General features: G+C 37.2%; 1 protein-coding gene across 2 annotated transcripts; it reads right to left on the reverse strand.

The window, feature by feature from the left end:
• Positions 1 to 11,937: 11,937 nt before the first annotated feature.
• On the reverse strand, positions 11,938 to 17,638 carry LOC142606888 (MICOS complex subunit MIC60, mitochondrial-like). Of its 2 annotated transcripts, XR_012839194.1 has the most exons (4): positions 17,098 to 17,638; positions 15,961 to 16,029; positions 12,366 to 12,467; positions 11,938 to 12,272 (listed from the first exon to the last, which is right to left on the reverse strand). XR_012839194.1 is itself a non-coding variant. In XM_075778257.1 (3 exons), exons 1-3 carry the CDS (start codon positions 15,831 to 15,833, stop codon positions 12,039 to 12,041), a joined length of 339 nt encoding a protein of 112 aa, XP_075634372.1. In that variant the 5' UTR covers positions 15,834 to 15,851; the 3' UTR covers positions 11,938 to 12,038. The 2 variants fall into 2 exon arrangements, 1 of the variants encoding a protein (XP_075634372.1); XM_075778257.1 differs by lacking the exons at positions 15,961 to 16,029; positions 17,098 to 17,638 and adding an exon at positions 15,831 to 15,851.
• Between the last annotated feature and the right edge of the window lie 370 nt (positions 17,639 to 18,008).

An 18,008-nucleotide genomic window follows, 5' to 3' on the forward strand; every position in this document is an offset into this window, starting at 1 on the left:
TCATCGAGTTCTTTATAGGTTGGTCCGTCATTACCAAGATAGGGTTCGCCTAGAAGTAGGGGTGCAGCTTGCATGAAGCTACAATCAAAGCGAATGAAATCTTCTCTATGCGTGGGTATTTAGCTTCTGCCCCCTGGAAAGTCTGACTGACATAGTAAACTAGGAGCTATCTTCCGTCCTCTTCTCGAATCAAGGCAGCACTCACAGCTGTATCTAACACTGCTAAGTACAAATACAAGTTTTCTCCTTCCTCGGACGGGCTCAAGAGAGGTGGATTGCTCAGGTAGCGCTTGAGTTCCTGGAAAGCTATCTCATATTCATCTATCCAAGCGAAGGCTTGTTTTAGAGTTTTGAAGAAGGGCAGGCATTTGTCCGTTGTTTTCGAGACGAACCTGTTGAGCGCTACTATCCTCCCTGTGAGCTTCTAGACTTCCTTCACGATCCTGGGGGACATCACCTCTAGTATGGCTCTCACCTTCTTTGGGTTCGCTTCTATTCCTCTCTAGGACGCCATGAACCCCAGGAAATTCCTTGACGCCACCCCAAAGGCACACTTGCTGGGGTTTAACTTCATATGATACTGCCTAAGGGTTGTGAATGTTTCTTGGAGATCGTCTAGGTGAGCAAACTCTTCTTTGCTCTTGACAAGCAGTAAAGCCCCTAACTTGTGATGAATGCAGTTTCTCTTGGTCTTCCTCTGCCATTTTTATCTGGTTGTAACCTGAAAACGCATCCATAAAAGTCAGGAGCTTATGTCCTGCTGTAAAATCCACCAGCTGGTCAATTCTTGGCAAGGGGAAGCTGTCCTTTAGGCAGGCCTCGTTCAGGTCCGTGAAGTCCACGCACATTCTCCACTTTCCATTCGCCTTCTTTACAAGGACGACATTGGCCAGCCAATCCAGGTAGTAGACCTTGAGGATGACGCTTGCTGTTAGTAGTTTATTTACATCTTCCACGACAGCCTAGTTTCGTTTTGGGGCAAACACTCGTCATTCTACTAGACGGGCTTTTTCTCAAGGTCAACATTTAATCTATGTTGGATGATCTCCGTGGATATGTCTGGCATGTCCTCGTGGCTCCAAGCGTAGATGTCCAGGTTCTCCTTGAGGAATTAAACTAGTTTCTTCTTCACGTTCGTGCTTATGGTCGTCCCTATTCTTATGGTCTTCATTGGTTCTCCGTCTACCAGCTCCATGATCTCTAGGGCTTCCACCTTCTCCTCTTCTTTCTCCTCGATCATCCACGTATGGTTTTTCTTTGCAGCCAACACTGCCTAGCAGCATTCTCTAGCTAGTACTTGATCCCCTTTAACTTCACCTACACCATTCTCCATTGAAAATTTTACCTTCAGGCAATAGGTGGATGTGGTTGCCTTCTAGCGGTTGAGTGTGAGCTTCCTAATGATCACATTGTATGAATAGGGAAAATTTACCACGAGGAAGTCCAACTGATGAGTCAATTTGCAGAGAAGACCCCATCGTGACCGTCAATGTCACTATGCCTTTGGGGTATACCTTGTCCCCACTGAAGCTGACGAGAAGGGACTCAAAAAGGCGCAGCCTACTTGGATCTAACTTTAGCTACTGGAAGGTGGAGAGATAGATGATGTCTGCGGAGCTGCTATTATCCACAAGGATTCTCCTGGTATTGAACCCTTCTATCGTTAGCATTATGACCAAGGCGTCATCATGTGGCTGCTTCACTTCTCTAGACTCTTCTTCCGAGAAAAACATATCCCTGTTCATTCGTATTTGCTTCAAGGGTGGTGTCCTATGAATGCTGTTCACCTGCCTCTGATATGATTTCTTGAGAGATCTAAACGATCTTCCTGTCGATGGTCCTCCTGTGATTGTCTTTATCTCCCCGATCACACTGGGTGGTCGTTGGGACGCGTGATCTTCATCTCTCAGAAAGGCTTCGTATTTATCCTTGTCATCGTCCCTGGACCTGCTGGGTTCTCATTTCTTCACAAACCTCTGCAACTTCCCTTTTTGTATGAATTCCTCTATCTGCTCCTTCAAGTCCCTGCAATCTTCTGTGTAATGGCCGTGATCCTTGTGGAAACAGCAATATTTCTCCTTGTCACGTACATTAGGTGATGAGTGTAACGACCTTGGCCATTTGAGGTAATGCTCGTCGTTAATATGTTCCAAGATTTTGTCAACAAGCATAACTAAAGGAGTGAATTTTACCTTCCGAGGAGCTTTATCGTCTTTCCTTTTACCCCTGTCGCTATTCTGACGATCTTAACGATCCCTTTTTCGTCCTCTCCGATCGTCTTCCTTCCTTCCTTTGTTGTTGGACTTCGACGTTCATGTACTTCTGCGCTTTCAGGAGCATCTCTGCCATCGTCTTTGGGGAATTCTTTTCGAGTAAGACCATGAACTCCCTAGATTTCAACCCCGCTTTAAAGGTTGTTAGCTACACCTTGTCATCAGCCTCGTTGACCTCTAAAGTTTCTCGAGTGAAATGTTTCACGTACGACCTCAGGGTTTCCTTTTCTCCTTGTCTGATGGTAATTATGTGGTCTGCTGGCCTCTTTGGGCATTGTCCCCTAATGAAGTGACGTATGAAGGAATTGCCCAGCTGCTCAAAGTTATCGATGGACAATGTTGGTAACTTTGTGAACCACTCCTTTGCAGCTCCCTTGAGAGTGGTGGGGAAGTAGTGGCACAGTATATCGTCAGGAGGCTGTTGAAGGCCTAAGGTCGTCTCGAAAGTGTTAAGGTGGTCCAGGGTATCTTTTAGTTCGTCGAATGGCTCAAGTTGAGGTAGGCGAAATTTAGACGGCACCGGGCATTCTAGGACTGCCGCCGTAAAGGGTGAATCTGTTGTCCTGACCATTCTATCCAAACTCCGGTCTGTCTTCCCCTTTATGGCATTCCTAAGCTCGTCCATCTCCTTCCTCATTTCCAGGAGAAGATTCGAGCTTGGTCCTTTTGGAGTAGCCGCTTGCTAACGGTCACTTCTTCTTTGACTATCTCCATCGTTATCTCGGTGGGTCCCGAAACGGTTGTCTTCCTACTAGAGCCGTAGCCTCATTTCTTGGTTTTATTTGGCAAGCTCTTCCACACTAGCTGTAAGTGCCTAGATTTGTAGAGCCAGTGCCGCAAAGATCTTGGTTAGACTCCATCTGAACTTAGAAAATGACTGAAATTATGCTTTCGAACCTTAATGCGAAAATGTCATTCCCACAGACGGCGCCAAGCTGATGATGCGAAAATCGTCAGCTGTGTAGGTTCGTCTAGACAGAGTCGAATCCTCGTCATTGAACCTGAAACTGTGATGTAAAGTTCTCCTCAGGTGGTCATCGGTGTGGTGCCTGCTATAGAGCCTTCGATAATAAAGTGTATGCTAGAGTGTATTTTAGTTGTATGTATGTACCTGGTCTGGTCCCGATGGACTTGTGTATATAGCTTCACAATTTCTAGCCATTGGCGCTTTAATTGTGGCTTTAATGCCCTTTTTGTAACGCTTCAGGGCTTATTAATGTAGGTGTTGATGAGCTTCCAACGGTATGACAGCTAATTGGTAGTTGATTGAGGCATTAAAACTTCTTATTAATGATTTGCTTGCCTTCATCCATGTCGTCGCAGGTTGGATGAATGTTCTTAATGTGGTCGTCTTGGCAGGAGAGTTCGTCGGTCCCATCAACTACCCCTCTAGGTTTTGTGGTCGTCATTGCTTGTTATAACGACTACAGAAGGTGAAAGGTTTTCTGTCTAGACACGACTCTTGGGATTACATTTCGTATTTAATGTGTAGTGGAGGCGCTGTGCACATCGTGGCCACATGGCGTGCCCTAAGTGGTGGAGTTAATGCCCCACTTGTGTGACTCTCAAGTTTCCCGCTAGTTTTTTAGGTTTTTGAGCCTAGTTTTTAAACTTCTTTTCTTTTCTCATTTCCCTTCACTTTTCCCACTATTTCACCATTATTGCTCTATGCTTCTTCTTCTCCAAGCTGTTCTGCCCAGCGACTTTCTCAAGCTTTTCCTTTTCATGGTTGCTTTCTTTGAGGCATGTCTTTGTTCCCTCTTTTTGGCTCTTTTTTGTATAGATAAGTTGTATGAATGTTTGATTTTCTTTTCTATTTTGGATTTTGATGATATGTACGGGTTTTTGGTTGTTTTGGGTTTTTGGGTTTTGATAAATTGTACGAGTTTTAGGATTTTGTCCCTCTTTCTTTGTTCTTTGGGGTTCCATGGTTAGTGGTTCTGAAGTTAGGATAGCTTGCCCCTTTATTTCGTTTCTTTTTGCGCGTTTGGGGGCTTATTTAGGTGCTTCCCGATCCTTTTCCCCCTTCATTGAAGGCTTTGTTTTTTAGGGTAATAGCCTAAGTGTAGCGTTGGCTGATTTGTTCCCCTTATTGCTTCAATCAGTAGATTGGCTCGAGAATCTAGCTGGTGAGCGAAGAGCGATGTCAGAGGCGAGATCTGGTGAGATCTAGTGAGCTCAAGACGGGGTTGTCATCTAGCGACGACCCTGTGAAGGCCCGCAGCAAGGTATCATCACACTGCTAGCTATATTAGTGATGGGGAAATGCATAAATACCATGGGACAAACGTATAAATGTTGAATTGGGATAAAGGGAAAGTTTTGACATAAACCAAAAAAAGTAAAGTCTCTAAGCACACACTATATCATCATCCATTTTTTGCATTGATTCTAATTTGATTTTTTTTGGTAACATAAAAAAATGGTTTGGAGGAGGTGACCAATGTAGCTTGTTGTTGTGGGTGCGTATGTTGAAAACACTTTACCTTATGTTGCTTGTCCAACATTGGTTAAAGATGAACCATCTTATGTATTTATAAACCATTGTTCTCCTTAAGTGATAACCTAAGATAATGGGTTAGGTGTTGGAATTGGGCTTTTTCTTTTTCCCTTCCTTTCTTTCTACCCCAATCTTGGATTTACCCATTCGGTATTTAATGAGCTGGCCGTTGGATATGCACAATGACCATTGGAGGTCTAGCCCACCAGGCCTTTTATTTTGCCTCTCAACTCCTTTGTTCTTTTCTTTTCTCCCACTGAAATTTCAGTTTCTATTTTGATTTAAGGAAAGATAAATAAGGTTCTTCTTGATTTGGTGTGCATCCAAATAAGGTAAGATAAATTGCTATAGTATAATTCTGGGGGTTGTTCAATTAAGAAAATCATTAACATCGAGTTCTACTCCGTGTGACACAAATCAACTTTTAAGGATAATGATATTCACATGATTCTATATTATTTGACAAATTTGAAACCTTATCAACCCATTTATTTTAATCCTCTGCAACAAGTTATATTTTAAGATATAAATTCAACCAATCAACAAAATTCATTTTATTTCATTTTTATTAATCCTGTGTGATTAGCTTCACCCAATCATTTGCATGCTAACTGTTAAGGCTTGATCTTGCGAAATCTTTCAATCTGACCGTTTGATTGAGTAGCCAAATATATCATTGTGATCATTGAAACCTTAAGATCATTTTAATTAGTAAAGTAGTGACTAAATTAAAATCATGCTTTTGGTTATGTGAAATAATCATTTCGCCATTTTCGAAGATTAAATTATGGGTAAAAAATGGAGAGTATATATATATATATATATATATTTTTTTTTTTTTAACCCCGAAATGTTACACTAAAATAGGATGCTAACAAAATATTCATTTCCAAAACACAAACCAAAACGAGCCCCATAACGGTATTCAAAATATTGGTTTGAAATATCTAGAAAGTACTAGACATTTATTTTGTGATCACAAAATCAAACATGCGTTAGTTTGTTAAGAATTATTAGTTCCACACCTCCTTCCCTCCTTTTTTGTAGGCAAAAATATCATTTTGGTCATTATATTTTTGGATTACAGTCAATTTGGTTTATATATTTTGGTTGCACTAAATTTAGTCCTTGTTATTTTATACTTACAGTCAATTTGGTTCATTTCATCAACTCACTAATGGAAAAGGTTTAAGTGTAAAATGGTGTGCACTCCTAGCACACTTAAGACTTACGTGGTTACTTAAATTTAAAAAAAAAAAGAAAAAAAAAGAAGAAAGAATATTGATATTAAACAATCCCATGTCAGCTAATAAAAGAAACACAAAATCAATTTGTTCTCTCTCTTTCCACGGATCTCTCTCTATTCTTTTTTCTTCTTCGCTATGGAGTTTTTGACCAATTTTGATGATCAAGACATGCAGCTGCCTCCACTTTGTTGAATACAGGTCGGGTCAATAAAGATTTGTGAATGCGCATTATCTCTTCAACCACGAGAGTCCATTGATTTCACTCTTCTTGAACCAGATCTAAAATCAAATCCCCAACATTCATAGATTAAAATTTGCTTGTTAGAGAAAATTGGTTTTTTTCATTATTTAGTTCATATTCATTGTATTCATCTCTCTCTCTCTCTCTCTCTCTCTCTCTCTCTTTTCGATATGCTCTTAGGGTATGTTTGTTTGGAGGGATTTTAGGGAGGATGGAAAATTTAGAAGAGAAAAGTAGAGAAAAATAAATTTTAGTGGGTATTTGGTTGGAAGGTAGAGAAGTAAAAAATGTGGTGGGGTCGAGTCTTTTCTCCCTAAGCCCACCAAATTTTTTTTTCTCCCAAATTGAGAGAAAGCTGAGGGGGAGAGGATTTGCTTGATTGATGAAATTGCTTTTCATTCAATTGCCCCTTTTTTTTATTTTTTATTTTAATATATAGCTTTTGCTTTCTTGGGTACTGTTGGCTCTTTTTTCTCTCTTTTTTTGTTGGACATTGCCTCTTCCTTTTTGTTTTTTTTTTCTTTTGATTTCTTCGGGCTGTGGACAGGACCGTGCTTTGTTTTGTTTTTGTTTTTGCTTAACTAGACATGATTTTTTTTTTCTTGACATGATTTTTTTTTATAATAAATTTGGGTGATTTTTTTTTTGGTTGTTTTTAAATTTTATTTTTAATTAGGCATCATTTTTTTATCAAAGGTATATGAGTAAATTTATAAGAACCCACTTTTTCCATCCCTTCACTTTTCCACTTCCAACTAAACAAAAATGAGGGAAATTAAAATCTTTTCTATCCTCCTACTTTTCCACCCTCTCACAATTTTCTATCCATTCACTTTTCTACCTTTCTAACCAAACAGATCCTTAGACTTTGTGAAAACAAAAAATAAAATGGCATATTTATTGGTAATTGTTTTGGGCCTAAAGAACCGACACATATTTTTGGATCCAGCTTAATCTATTCCAGAACTATGAGAAATTATAAGATCCTCATGGTGGACAAATGACGTGATCAAACATTCCATTAAAAGACTCCCATAAAATTGTTGAGTCATAAATTTTTTTTAAATAGAAACTAATTACTAACTTGGAAATTTTAAACAAGTGAGAGTCTTTTAGTAGAATGGTGGACAAATGACATGGTAGAAAATTGTTGAAACTTCAAGAGAGATAAATCGGGTTCTCAAGAAGGCGTCAATGTCTTCAACAATACTTGGAACAAAGTCATCGATTCACGCACACTAGCTGCACTACTTGGAACAATGTCTTTGCTTCAATTTTTATTATTTATTAATATTTGGGGGGGGGGGGGGGAATTTGATCTGCTCTTTGATTTTTTTGGAGAGAGACAAACAATTGGTAGAGAGGGAGAACCAATTGTTTTTTTATTTTTCTTTTTTAAAATCATTTTTTAGCTGATGTGGCATTTTTAATGACAATAATTTTTTTAATATTTATTTGAGTAGCTACTTATGTTTAGGGGTGAGCATCAGTGCATGAGTCGGGTTAGGTCGGCTTAAGAGGATATTTTGGCCCAACACACTATGGTAGGTTAAAAAAAAAAATTTAAAATATCTAACCCAACTCAACCAATCATAGGGGTTCAATCCAACCCAACCCAACCCATATGGATTGGGTTGGGTCGGGTTGAACCCATGGGTTTGACAATTTTTTTTATTACTATTATTATTAAATTGAGCAAAAAAAAATGTATCTAATCTGCAACCTGAGTTGATAAACAAAATATATATATATAAACCAATATTCCAACTCAGTTATAAACAAAATATGTCCAACTGAGTTGATAAATAAAATATACATGAACTAGTATTCCAACTCAATTATAAACAAATAGAAGTGGAGTGGGAGAGTGGGAGTGGGTGGCAGCAAAGAGAGAAATAAGATTGTTAGGGTTTGCAAGGTAATTGAGTTTTATATAAGAAGAGCTGAATAGGAGAAAAATCTTAAATAAAATATTTATTAATTATATAAAATATTTTTAAATATATATTAAATATATAATTAAATTATATATATATATATGTGGGTCAAGTCGAGTTATGCGGATTTGTGATTGTTATGACACGAACCTAACCTGACCCACTATTAAAAAAAAATTCATAATCCAACTTAACCTGCCAACCCCTAAAATCGATCCAACTCAAGGGATTGAGTAGGGTCAGGTCAGTTTTGACGAATTGGTGGGCTAGCTGCACACCACTATGTATGTCTCAAGTGTCTCAACAATTCATACCATTTGCGATGTAAGCCTTTTTCGTTAGGGAATTGACCACAAAGTTTAAATTGATTACAAATTGAAAATAATAGAGACCAAATTGACTGCTATTAAAATATATAGACCAAATTGACTATGACCCCAAAATGTAGGGACCAAAATAATATTTTCGCAAATTTTCTAAATACATCCCCAGAGTCCCATTTTACCGACATCATATCAATCATCATAATCACTATCTTGAGCATTAATATATAGTTGTTCAAATGCAATCACAGCTTACTTTGGGCCATTGCTAATTTTTAAAATATAAAGCTGTTAGTTGAGCTAGCACAAATGTAACAATTCATATTGACAGGTGATCGATTGAACCAAATAACGTTGAGGTGAAGCAAAGACACCAACTAACAAATATCCGTTGAATTGCCAAGAGTGTGTCGTTTACAAACAATGACATAGGACAATAAACTGAGATGCTAATATATTAAATCATGAAACATCTTTGTAGTGCGAATCATGTTCCTTGTAGAATTTTTACAAAAGCGGGCATCAACAATAGGCTAATTATCAACTGTATATCAAAGTGGGTTCATGTGATGCTTAATCCATGTAGGTATCTAGCTAGGTGTTAGTAGAGGAGGAGCAATGGAGCATGAATTTATTTTGTTTGCTGCAACAGTTTGTGATCAAATTTGGCAACTTAGATTCTAATAAATAAATATATAATGGCAACTTAGAAACAAAGAGTTTCATGACAACATGGGAGTTGACCCAACTGTTTTGGTAAGGGAAACTAACAAAGTTTTTGAAGTCACTATGGAACAACCATGCATGCGTGAATCCACCCCCTTCTAGACAGATTATACTCGACTTCGATGCAATAGATAAAGAATCCTACGTAGCATTGGCTACAGTCTGTAGAAAAGCAGATGACAGTGCCTCCATATTTGGACACAAATCTGAAACAAAGATAATTCAGTCTGGGCAGAGGCAAGGGCAAGACTTTTTTGCTATAGTTAATGGTATGAAGATGGGCTTCTTTAGGTTATCTTTGAAGGAGATGCGAAATTGATCTTGTTGCCATCGATCGGTAGATCCAAATAGCAAACCTCATTGGCAGGCATCCTCATCATGGATGATATTTTCTACCTCTGTAATAATTTTGTTGATTGAAATTTTCTGTTGTAAAAAGAGACATTTGATATGCAATAATAAGATGATATGTATACCTATCATGTGATCAACTGGATCATATACATTTCAAATGACAAGGACTCATATCATCTTCTTATTATAGGTTGAAACCTAAGGTTACAATAAATATGTTTGGAGCCAAAATTCATCCTTCTTTCAATATCTATTGGTAAGCTTTGTGTCTTCTACAATACTTTAAGCTTCCACTTATTATCTCTAAGACAAGATAAACCCATTTCTCCTACAATTCCCTCAATCCTCTCTTACAACAGTGAAGGGGTAAAAGTTTTTGTCATAGTCAACTTCTTCACGCTAGTTAAAGCCTTTGGCGCTTAGTCATGCTTTCAATCATTCAACGCTCCCATCAACTTTTAATCTGGTTATGAAGACCCATTTGCACCCAATTATGTACATGGTGGGATCATGCGGGACAAGAGTCCAAGTATGTTTAGCATGGAGGGCTTGAAGTTCGTCACGCATAGCAGCAACCCAACTAGGATGTTTTAAGACAGATTTTAGTGATTTCTGTTCTAGAGGAATTGAAGGATTAGCATTATAATGGAGCAAACCGGCCTAAAGCTTCCCACAGGTTTGTATAGAATGAGTATTGAGTGATATGTGACAATTAGGGAGTAGAGGTCATGCTGTGTGGAGCCGAAAGAGACAATAGGTTGACTGTGTAGGAATTCAAGCCGATGGGGTGTACTCGCAGCGAGTAGGCCAGTCATTTCTCTCAATTGCAATTTGTAGATTACCTCCTTATTTGTCTTAAGGAATGTCTCGACAAATATATGAGGAGACCATGAAAAGTGGTGCTAAATCCAACATGTTTTTAAGTAAAAAACTAAAAATGTGACAACCTGAGATAGAACTCATCTATCTTATGTCATGGGTTTCAACAAGGCGTTCCTAATTAAGTGAATTATTTAGGCCCTTTGAAAATAGGCACACTACAAAAAAAAGGTTCTATAGCCACGTTTTGAAAACGTGGCTATAGGTTAGAAAAACGTGGTTATAGGACGATTTGGTCTATAGCCGCGTTTTTTTAGGCCGCGTTTTTACCCATGACCTAAAATGCGTAAATATAGCCTACAGGGGTCTATGGCCACGTTTTTATAGCCGTGGCTATAGGACAAAAGTTGATTGCCTGGCAGGAAGATTAGCCGCGTTCAAAACGCGGCCATAGTTGTGAGCTTAAGCCGCGTTTTTAAAAATGCGGCTTTATCCCACAACTGTGGCCACGTTTTAAAAACGCGGCTTCAGCCCATTACTATGGCCCCATTTTAAAAACGCGGCTTCAGCCCATTACTATGGCCCCATTTTAAAAACGCGGCTTCAGCCCATTACTATGGCCCCATTTTAAAAACGCAGCTATAGCCTTGTTTTTTTAGGCTATCCCTTTGGCCATAAATCTTCAACCCCATTCTTTTCCAGAATGAAAGACACATAAGTCACATAATTTATAAAATGAAATTGATTTAAGCAAAGTCACATGGGATTGTGAACTATATCATTGTCTCCATTGACTTAAAATTATCTAACATATATTCTAAGTCTATAACTGAATAAATTGTGTAATCCAACCTAGCCAAAGAAAGCACAAACACAGATTAAATACCAATTCAGAATGCATATATAGATAATACACTGATACACAGCCACCACACCAATTCTTTACTGTAAAGACTGAAACTAAGATTGCACAAGGTTCAAAATCTAGGCAAATATGGGTCAAAATTACAATTTGATAAGCACCCAGATAACTTTTAATGGAGAAGAGACTAGTAGGACTAATAAGTACAAGAATGGTGACAGAGACATGAAAGGGTGACCAACAAAGTAAGAGCACCTGACCAATTAAGATGTCCAAGAAACCCATTAACCAAAGTAGGAAAAGCAAGTGAAAGGGAGGAATAATAGGAAACCAATAAAATTGGAGGACTTGGAAAGAATGTTTCTACAAGGAGTTATTCTTTCCGATCATCCAATTCCGACCCATTAACCAAAGTAGGAAAAGCAAGTGAAAGGGAGGAATAATAGGAAACCAATAAAATTGGAGGACTTGGAACGAATGTTTCTACAAGGAGTTATTCTTTCCGATCATCCAATTCCGAAGAATTTCCATAACCCACTCTCCCTTTCACTCTTGCTCCATTATTCTGACCCTCTCCTCTTATCCACAAAAGAAGTACTTATCCACAAACTACATGAAAGAAAGAGATGATCAACAAAAAGCACCCCCCCCCCCCCCCCCCAACACACACACACACACACGCCCAAAAAATAAAGGACCTAAACCTTGCAAATCTTCAACTAGGCAATGAATCAATTGATATTCAAAACTCACGATTTACTTAAGGCTAATGGCCATAGCATAAGATTGAAGCAAGGTTAAAGCTTGCTCCGTAATAGCCCTGTTCCTTACTTGCCTCAGCCAATCACCAACTATTTCTGCACATTGGGTTCCTCTAACACCTTCTTCAAGAACAGCTGCTGCTTCGGCAAGTTTTCCTTCTGCTAAATAGCCCTCAACTCTATTGATGACAGATTCAATCCCATCACCAGACTGATCAACTTCCTTAACCTAAACAAAAAGCCAAAAGCCAAAGTCAATTAACTTTAAAATGAGTGAGTTATGTGTGTATTTAAGGGTAGAGTAGGCCTCTTATCTGCATACCTTTAACCAGGATGCAATATGTGCTAAAGAATGTGCAAGGATGCCACCACCACCTGGTGGGATCAGGCTGAAGTGCCGTAATGTCCCTTTCAAGGCATCAAACTGCGAGAATCATAAGATCATAGAGAAATTACAAAAGGATATTGGTAAAAATATTTGGAATTAGTATGACTTAAAAACTTTTTTATGATCGTGAGAACAGTAGGAACAATAGCAGGGTTGAGCATCTACACTTAACACAGATCAACATGAATCACTTTTACTAAAAAACTTTTAATGTGTTATGCATCTATGCATACACAGATCAACATGAATCACTTCTACCAAAAACTTCTTTTTAAGTATTCAACAACATCCATCGCTATCCATTAGTTACATTAAATGGTTCCCAAGAATTCAAACATTTGCAACAAGATCAATTAAATGATATCTATTTACAAGAATCTAAGAAAATTGCTCAAACAGCTAGTCACCTCATCCTATATGCCACATGTTTTAGTTAAGGAAGTAGTAAACAGAAAATCTGAACCAATGGAGCATTAACTAAATCATAATCTCCAAAAACTGCACATGAGAGTGGATAACTAACAAGAAATTTGGCATACAATTTAGCAGCAGGCTTGCAGCCAATGAAGAAGAAGACCCTTCTCCAGTTTCCACCTTAAATTCTTTTCTGGACCTTCAATTCCCTCCCCTGCCAATTTTGTTTTCTATTGTTGCTTTCCCTTCTCTTACTCACCAATATTTCTTTTTCTTGCGAGAGAAAAAACATGTTTGGGCTCTATCTAGAAGTCCAGCAACAAAGTAGTCATGAGGAAACTTGCTAATAACAAGAGGCGAAAAGTTTTCAGAGAGTCAAAAAGTATTCCTCCGTTGTAAGGAATCACCAGCACCTTCCCCAGACTTCCCTCGCCGGTTGCAGATGTTTACGTTAAGACCCTCCCCTAAGTATTGCACAGGCTACAGAACACAATTCCGAAAAGGCCCTCCCCTAAGAGGGGGGTTAACATCTCTATGTTAAGAATACATGAGGGGCAAATACTTCCTTAGAAATGGTATTCATGGGACAAAACAGTGTGAAGTGGCTCCTTGAGACCTGGTTGGAACTCACACAGGCTGATTCCAAGACTTTTGTGAGTACTAACAAGGAGGCTAACAAAGTCGTCATGGTCCAACAACAAACCAACGCCTTTGGCAACTATGTGACCATAACAGAATATGGTGGTGGGGGACATCAAGGGATGGCTGCTATTTCAGAAGGGCTGGTTAGCTGTGGAGCACAATTCCTTCTTTTGATGTGGACTGTTTGGAGAGAAAGGAATTCACAGGACTTTAAAGAAAAAGAATGTTCAGAGCTCTCATTTTTTTTCATTAATTTAAAAATATCTACTTCTTTATTTATAGAATTAATTAAAAAAAATTGCATTCTTTATAATTCACTTCTAAAGTTAGTGAAACTTCTACAATAGACAGGAAATTGGCATATAAATTTTTCCAGACTGCTTAAAACAATTTTTTTAAAATGAATAAATAAAAAAGTTTAATCAATTGGAAAGTTAATTTATATTTTAAAAAATTGACATCTACAATAGACAGGAAATTGGCAATTAAATTGTCAAGACTGCTTAAAACAACCAAAAAAAAAAAAGGTTCAATGTATAGGAAAGATACGTTATATAAAAAATGTAATCTTCTCATCATATTCAACAATAACATTCCTCTTATTCATTATTTCAAACACCAAGATGTTGAAACTTATGCTATGATAGCACATTTTAGAACCAAGATTTTCAACTAGACCATTGATGGCCAAATAAACAGGTGTGTTAGCACTAATGCTTAAAACCGAAGCCTAATGCAACAATAGCAACCAATCCAGCAACAGAATATGATAATATGAACATCTATGCTAAATTAGCCATCAAATGCAAAATTGAAAACTCACACTGTTCACATCAGACGCGTGTGTGTGTGTGTGTGTGTGAGAGAGAGAGAGAGAGAGAGAGGAGGTATTGAGTTAAGATTGACCTAGAAAAAGGGGGGGGTGGAGTGGAAAGTAACAAGGTTTTGCAGAGAGTATTGGGGGGGGGGGGGAGGCAGGGGAGAAGAAATGGAAAACTTACTAGCAAACATAGAATATGACATTAACAGATGCAATAGCCTCATAATTAAAGACCCTCCTATCAAATGAAGAAATGAATAAAGAACATCATCACTGATTAGCTGGACATATATATATATTTAAAGCAAGCCCAACTTCACAGCTTTCATCTTTTGGAAACAAAAGATGTTATGCATTTCAAGCTTGACTTGATGAAATCATTTATAATTTCTTAGACTAGACATTAGCATATAACAATGCAAAAATCAATAAAAAAAATATTTTAAAATAAATTAGACAGCCACACATTACTAACCAAATAAAAGTGCTATCAAAAAATTTTGTAATCAGCTTATTGTGCTATATTAGAAGGACTGCAACTTATGCTCTTTAGCAATAATTAATAGAGTTATTGAAGCAAGTCCCAGTGAGGTTACAAAAAGATAACAATCAAAAGCATTAAGAAGTATTTGTGCTTAATAATAGGAGAATTTTTTTTTTTTTTTGATAAGTAGTTAATAGTAGGAGAAATGAAATCCACTACCATTCATGTTAATGATAGGACAAACAGATAAATTAACTTATGATTCAATTGCAATAGTGTATCTGTGCCATTTGTTGTACACGCTTTTGATTCTCTCATCTACTCTTTGCTTTGGAATGAGTTTTTTGCTTCCTAGATCTTCTAGTAACTTTTGTTGGACACGCTTTTGATTCTCTCATCTACTCTTTGCTATCTAGGCATATTGAAAAATTAATAACAAATAACAGGAAAAAATACTCAATATCAAAGCATCATAAATATGGGGGTGGGAAATAATTGCATCAAACATTTAAAAAAGAAAAAAAATCTAAAGGGCTAAATCCAAATGCAGCAATATTTGAAGCAATTTTAAAGATTTTTTCCTCCTCTCAGTGGCTCCCACTCATCTTTTTCTTTTTTCTTTTTTCTTTTTTTCAAATCTATTAATCATTCTGCAACATGAAAATCACAATCAATACGTATACTTGTCAATTGAAAACAGTCCAAAGTTTACTGCCAACAACGTAGGAGTTATAGCCGTAACTGGAGATTGCGCTAACTTCCATAAATATATGTACTTTGCCTAAAAAAGTTTGTAATTCCACACCACGAAAAAAAAAATTCCAAGTTATCTTTAAACTTTAGACTACAAAAATCTAATTCCATCCAAACCAAGAAAAGAAGACAAACTATACTTCATCCAAAAAATTTTTTATAAAGAACATTATAATTTCAGATTTCAAAATCCAATAATTTCAATCCCCCTTACAAATAATAGAACAGGTAAGAGGGAAAACAAAACTTGACAATTAAAGCGAAATGATTTTAAAGGATTACTAACCATTAAAACTCATGTAGGATCTCATTTGGTGGGTGTTTCCACTTATAGGGAGGAAAAGAGTTATGAGTCAAAATTCCTAAACTAACAACAAACCATAATTGAAGAGAATATTAGGAAAAGAAATTAATACCTTTAACTCTACTTCTGCTTTGATGAAATTAGAGGTTATAGATTGTAGAAAGATTCCACATCATCTCAGCTGAAAAAGAAATCGAATGATCTAAATTCAAAAGAGATAAATTCAACACAAACCCATTACCGAAAATACTGAATAAAAATAGTCACATTAGAATTCTGAACCGATTAGTTTTTTTATATTGAGAAACTTGAAATCAGTGTTTTAATGAACCTGAAACCTAATAAGCATTCTGTTTCTTTACAGTGAAAACCCAAAAAAAAATAAAAAAAATTCAATTGTAGCAATCTATAAAACATAACAAAAGCAAATATAATTTAATAGGCTTATTGTAAATTAAATTGAGAAAGACAAATTTTGAGAGAAACTAAAAAAACAAATCAAAACCTAAAGTAACCCAAATAACTAAGCTTTCAATAATTGTTCACTAAACTTTCAGATTTGAAAGCATAAAACGTTAATTAAGGGCAAGTTTCCTAATGTTATTAAAACATGTAAAACAGAGATTATAATCAGAGACCAAAGCATCCAAAGAAAGAGAATAAACAACCAGGTTTTAATTCAAATTCGAATCAGTGAGTACCTTCAGAATACACCGTTGAAGAGAAGGGATGGGGGCAGACAACATAAAACCCGAAATTATAATTTTTGCATAGAAAAAGGAACAAACCCATAAGGAGTCAAAGAAGAACCCTAGAAAATTCGGTAGAAATTTTTTTTTGAAAAACAGATATATAGAAAAGGAAGATGCTTATTCATGTAGTATAAACATCTAGTCTTAAACTTAAACGAAAAATTAACCCATGAAACCCAAACTTAGAACAAACACCATGGCCCACTCCCAACAACAAGCACCCCCCCCCCCCCCTTAGAAATCCAAGACCAGCGACAAAAGCCAAATGCAAAAGAGGGAGAGAAAGAGACATCGTTAGTTTTTTTTTTCTTACCCTGTTTCTGTCAAATCTAAAAAACAATAAATCGAAACCCTAAACCTAAAATCGAAAACCTAAACCTAAATCGAAACCCTAAACACAAAATCAAAACCCTAAACCCAAAAAACAAATACATAGAAATCTGATTGTTTCTCGAGAAAAAAAAATCGAGATCTAGAGAGAGAGAAGGGAGACTTACGAGGTGGTGGTGGTGGGAGGCGTGGGAGCGATGGATGACTGGGCTTTGTCGGCGCCGGTGTGTAGGATCGGTGGTGAGTGTTAGTGGGAGTCGCTTAGGGTTCGAAGGGAAGAGACACAGAGTTTTTCTTTTTTGGTATTTGATATTTGGTGGCTTTGGGGTTTTTTTTTTTTTTTTTCCAATTTATAGTAGAGCTGTAGCCCCGTTTTTTAAAACGCGGCTTAAGCCCAACTCAGAAAAACGCAGCTAGAACACCAATAAACGCGGCCACAGACCTGATCTTGGGCTGCATTTGACGCACGCGGCTGAGGGTCTGGTGTTGTAGCTGCGTTTCACTGAAACGCGACTCAAGCAGGGTCTTAGGCCGCATTTTTGCAAACGCGGCTGAAAAAAACGCGGCCTAAGACCCGCGTATTTTGTAGTGGCACTATAAGAAACAAGAAGCCTTTGCTGAGGTGATTTGGACGGATCATAAAAAATGCAAGGCTAGAACATGAGTATAGGGAAAAAAATTAGTTTGATCCTCTTCCAATTTCTTAACCAGTCTCCCATGGCAACTAAGAAACACCTCTTCAAACCCACAACTTTATTAACACCACACAAATAATACAACTTTTACTTTGGACTAACAGCTGTCACTGCACAAGTTAACTCAGTGAGTTTCGTACTAAAAGCAAGAATGAATTTTATAAGAATAACTTATAAATACAAAATAAAAAAACAAAACAAACTTCTACGAGAGAGAGCATAAAAATCACATGCACTTTAAAGAATGTTTGGTAATGTTGTTTACGTATTTTCACAACACTTTTTCCTTTACACGTATTTTCATAAGATTTAAATAATGTTATTAAAAATTTCTTATCAAACAGGCCAATTTTTCACGAAAAATGATATGTCCACAACATTTT

Source organism: Castanea sativa, chromosome 8 (assembly GCF_040712315.1).
Source record: "Castanea sativa cultivar Marrone di Chiusa Pesio chromosome 8, ASM4071231v1".
Taxonomy (NCBI): domain Eukaryota; kingdom Viridiplantae; phylum Streptophyta; class Magnoliopsida; order Fagales; family Fagaceae; genus Castanea; species Castanea sativa.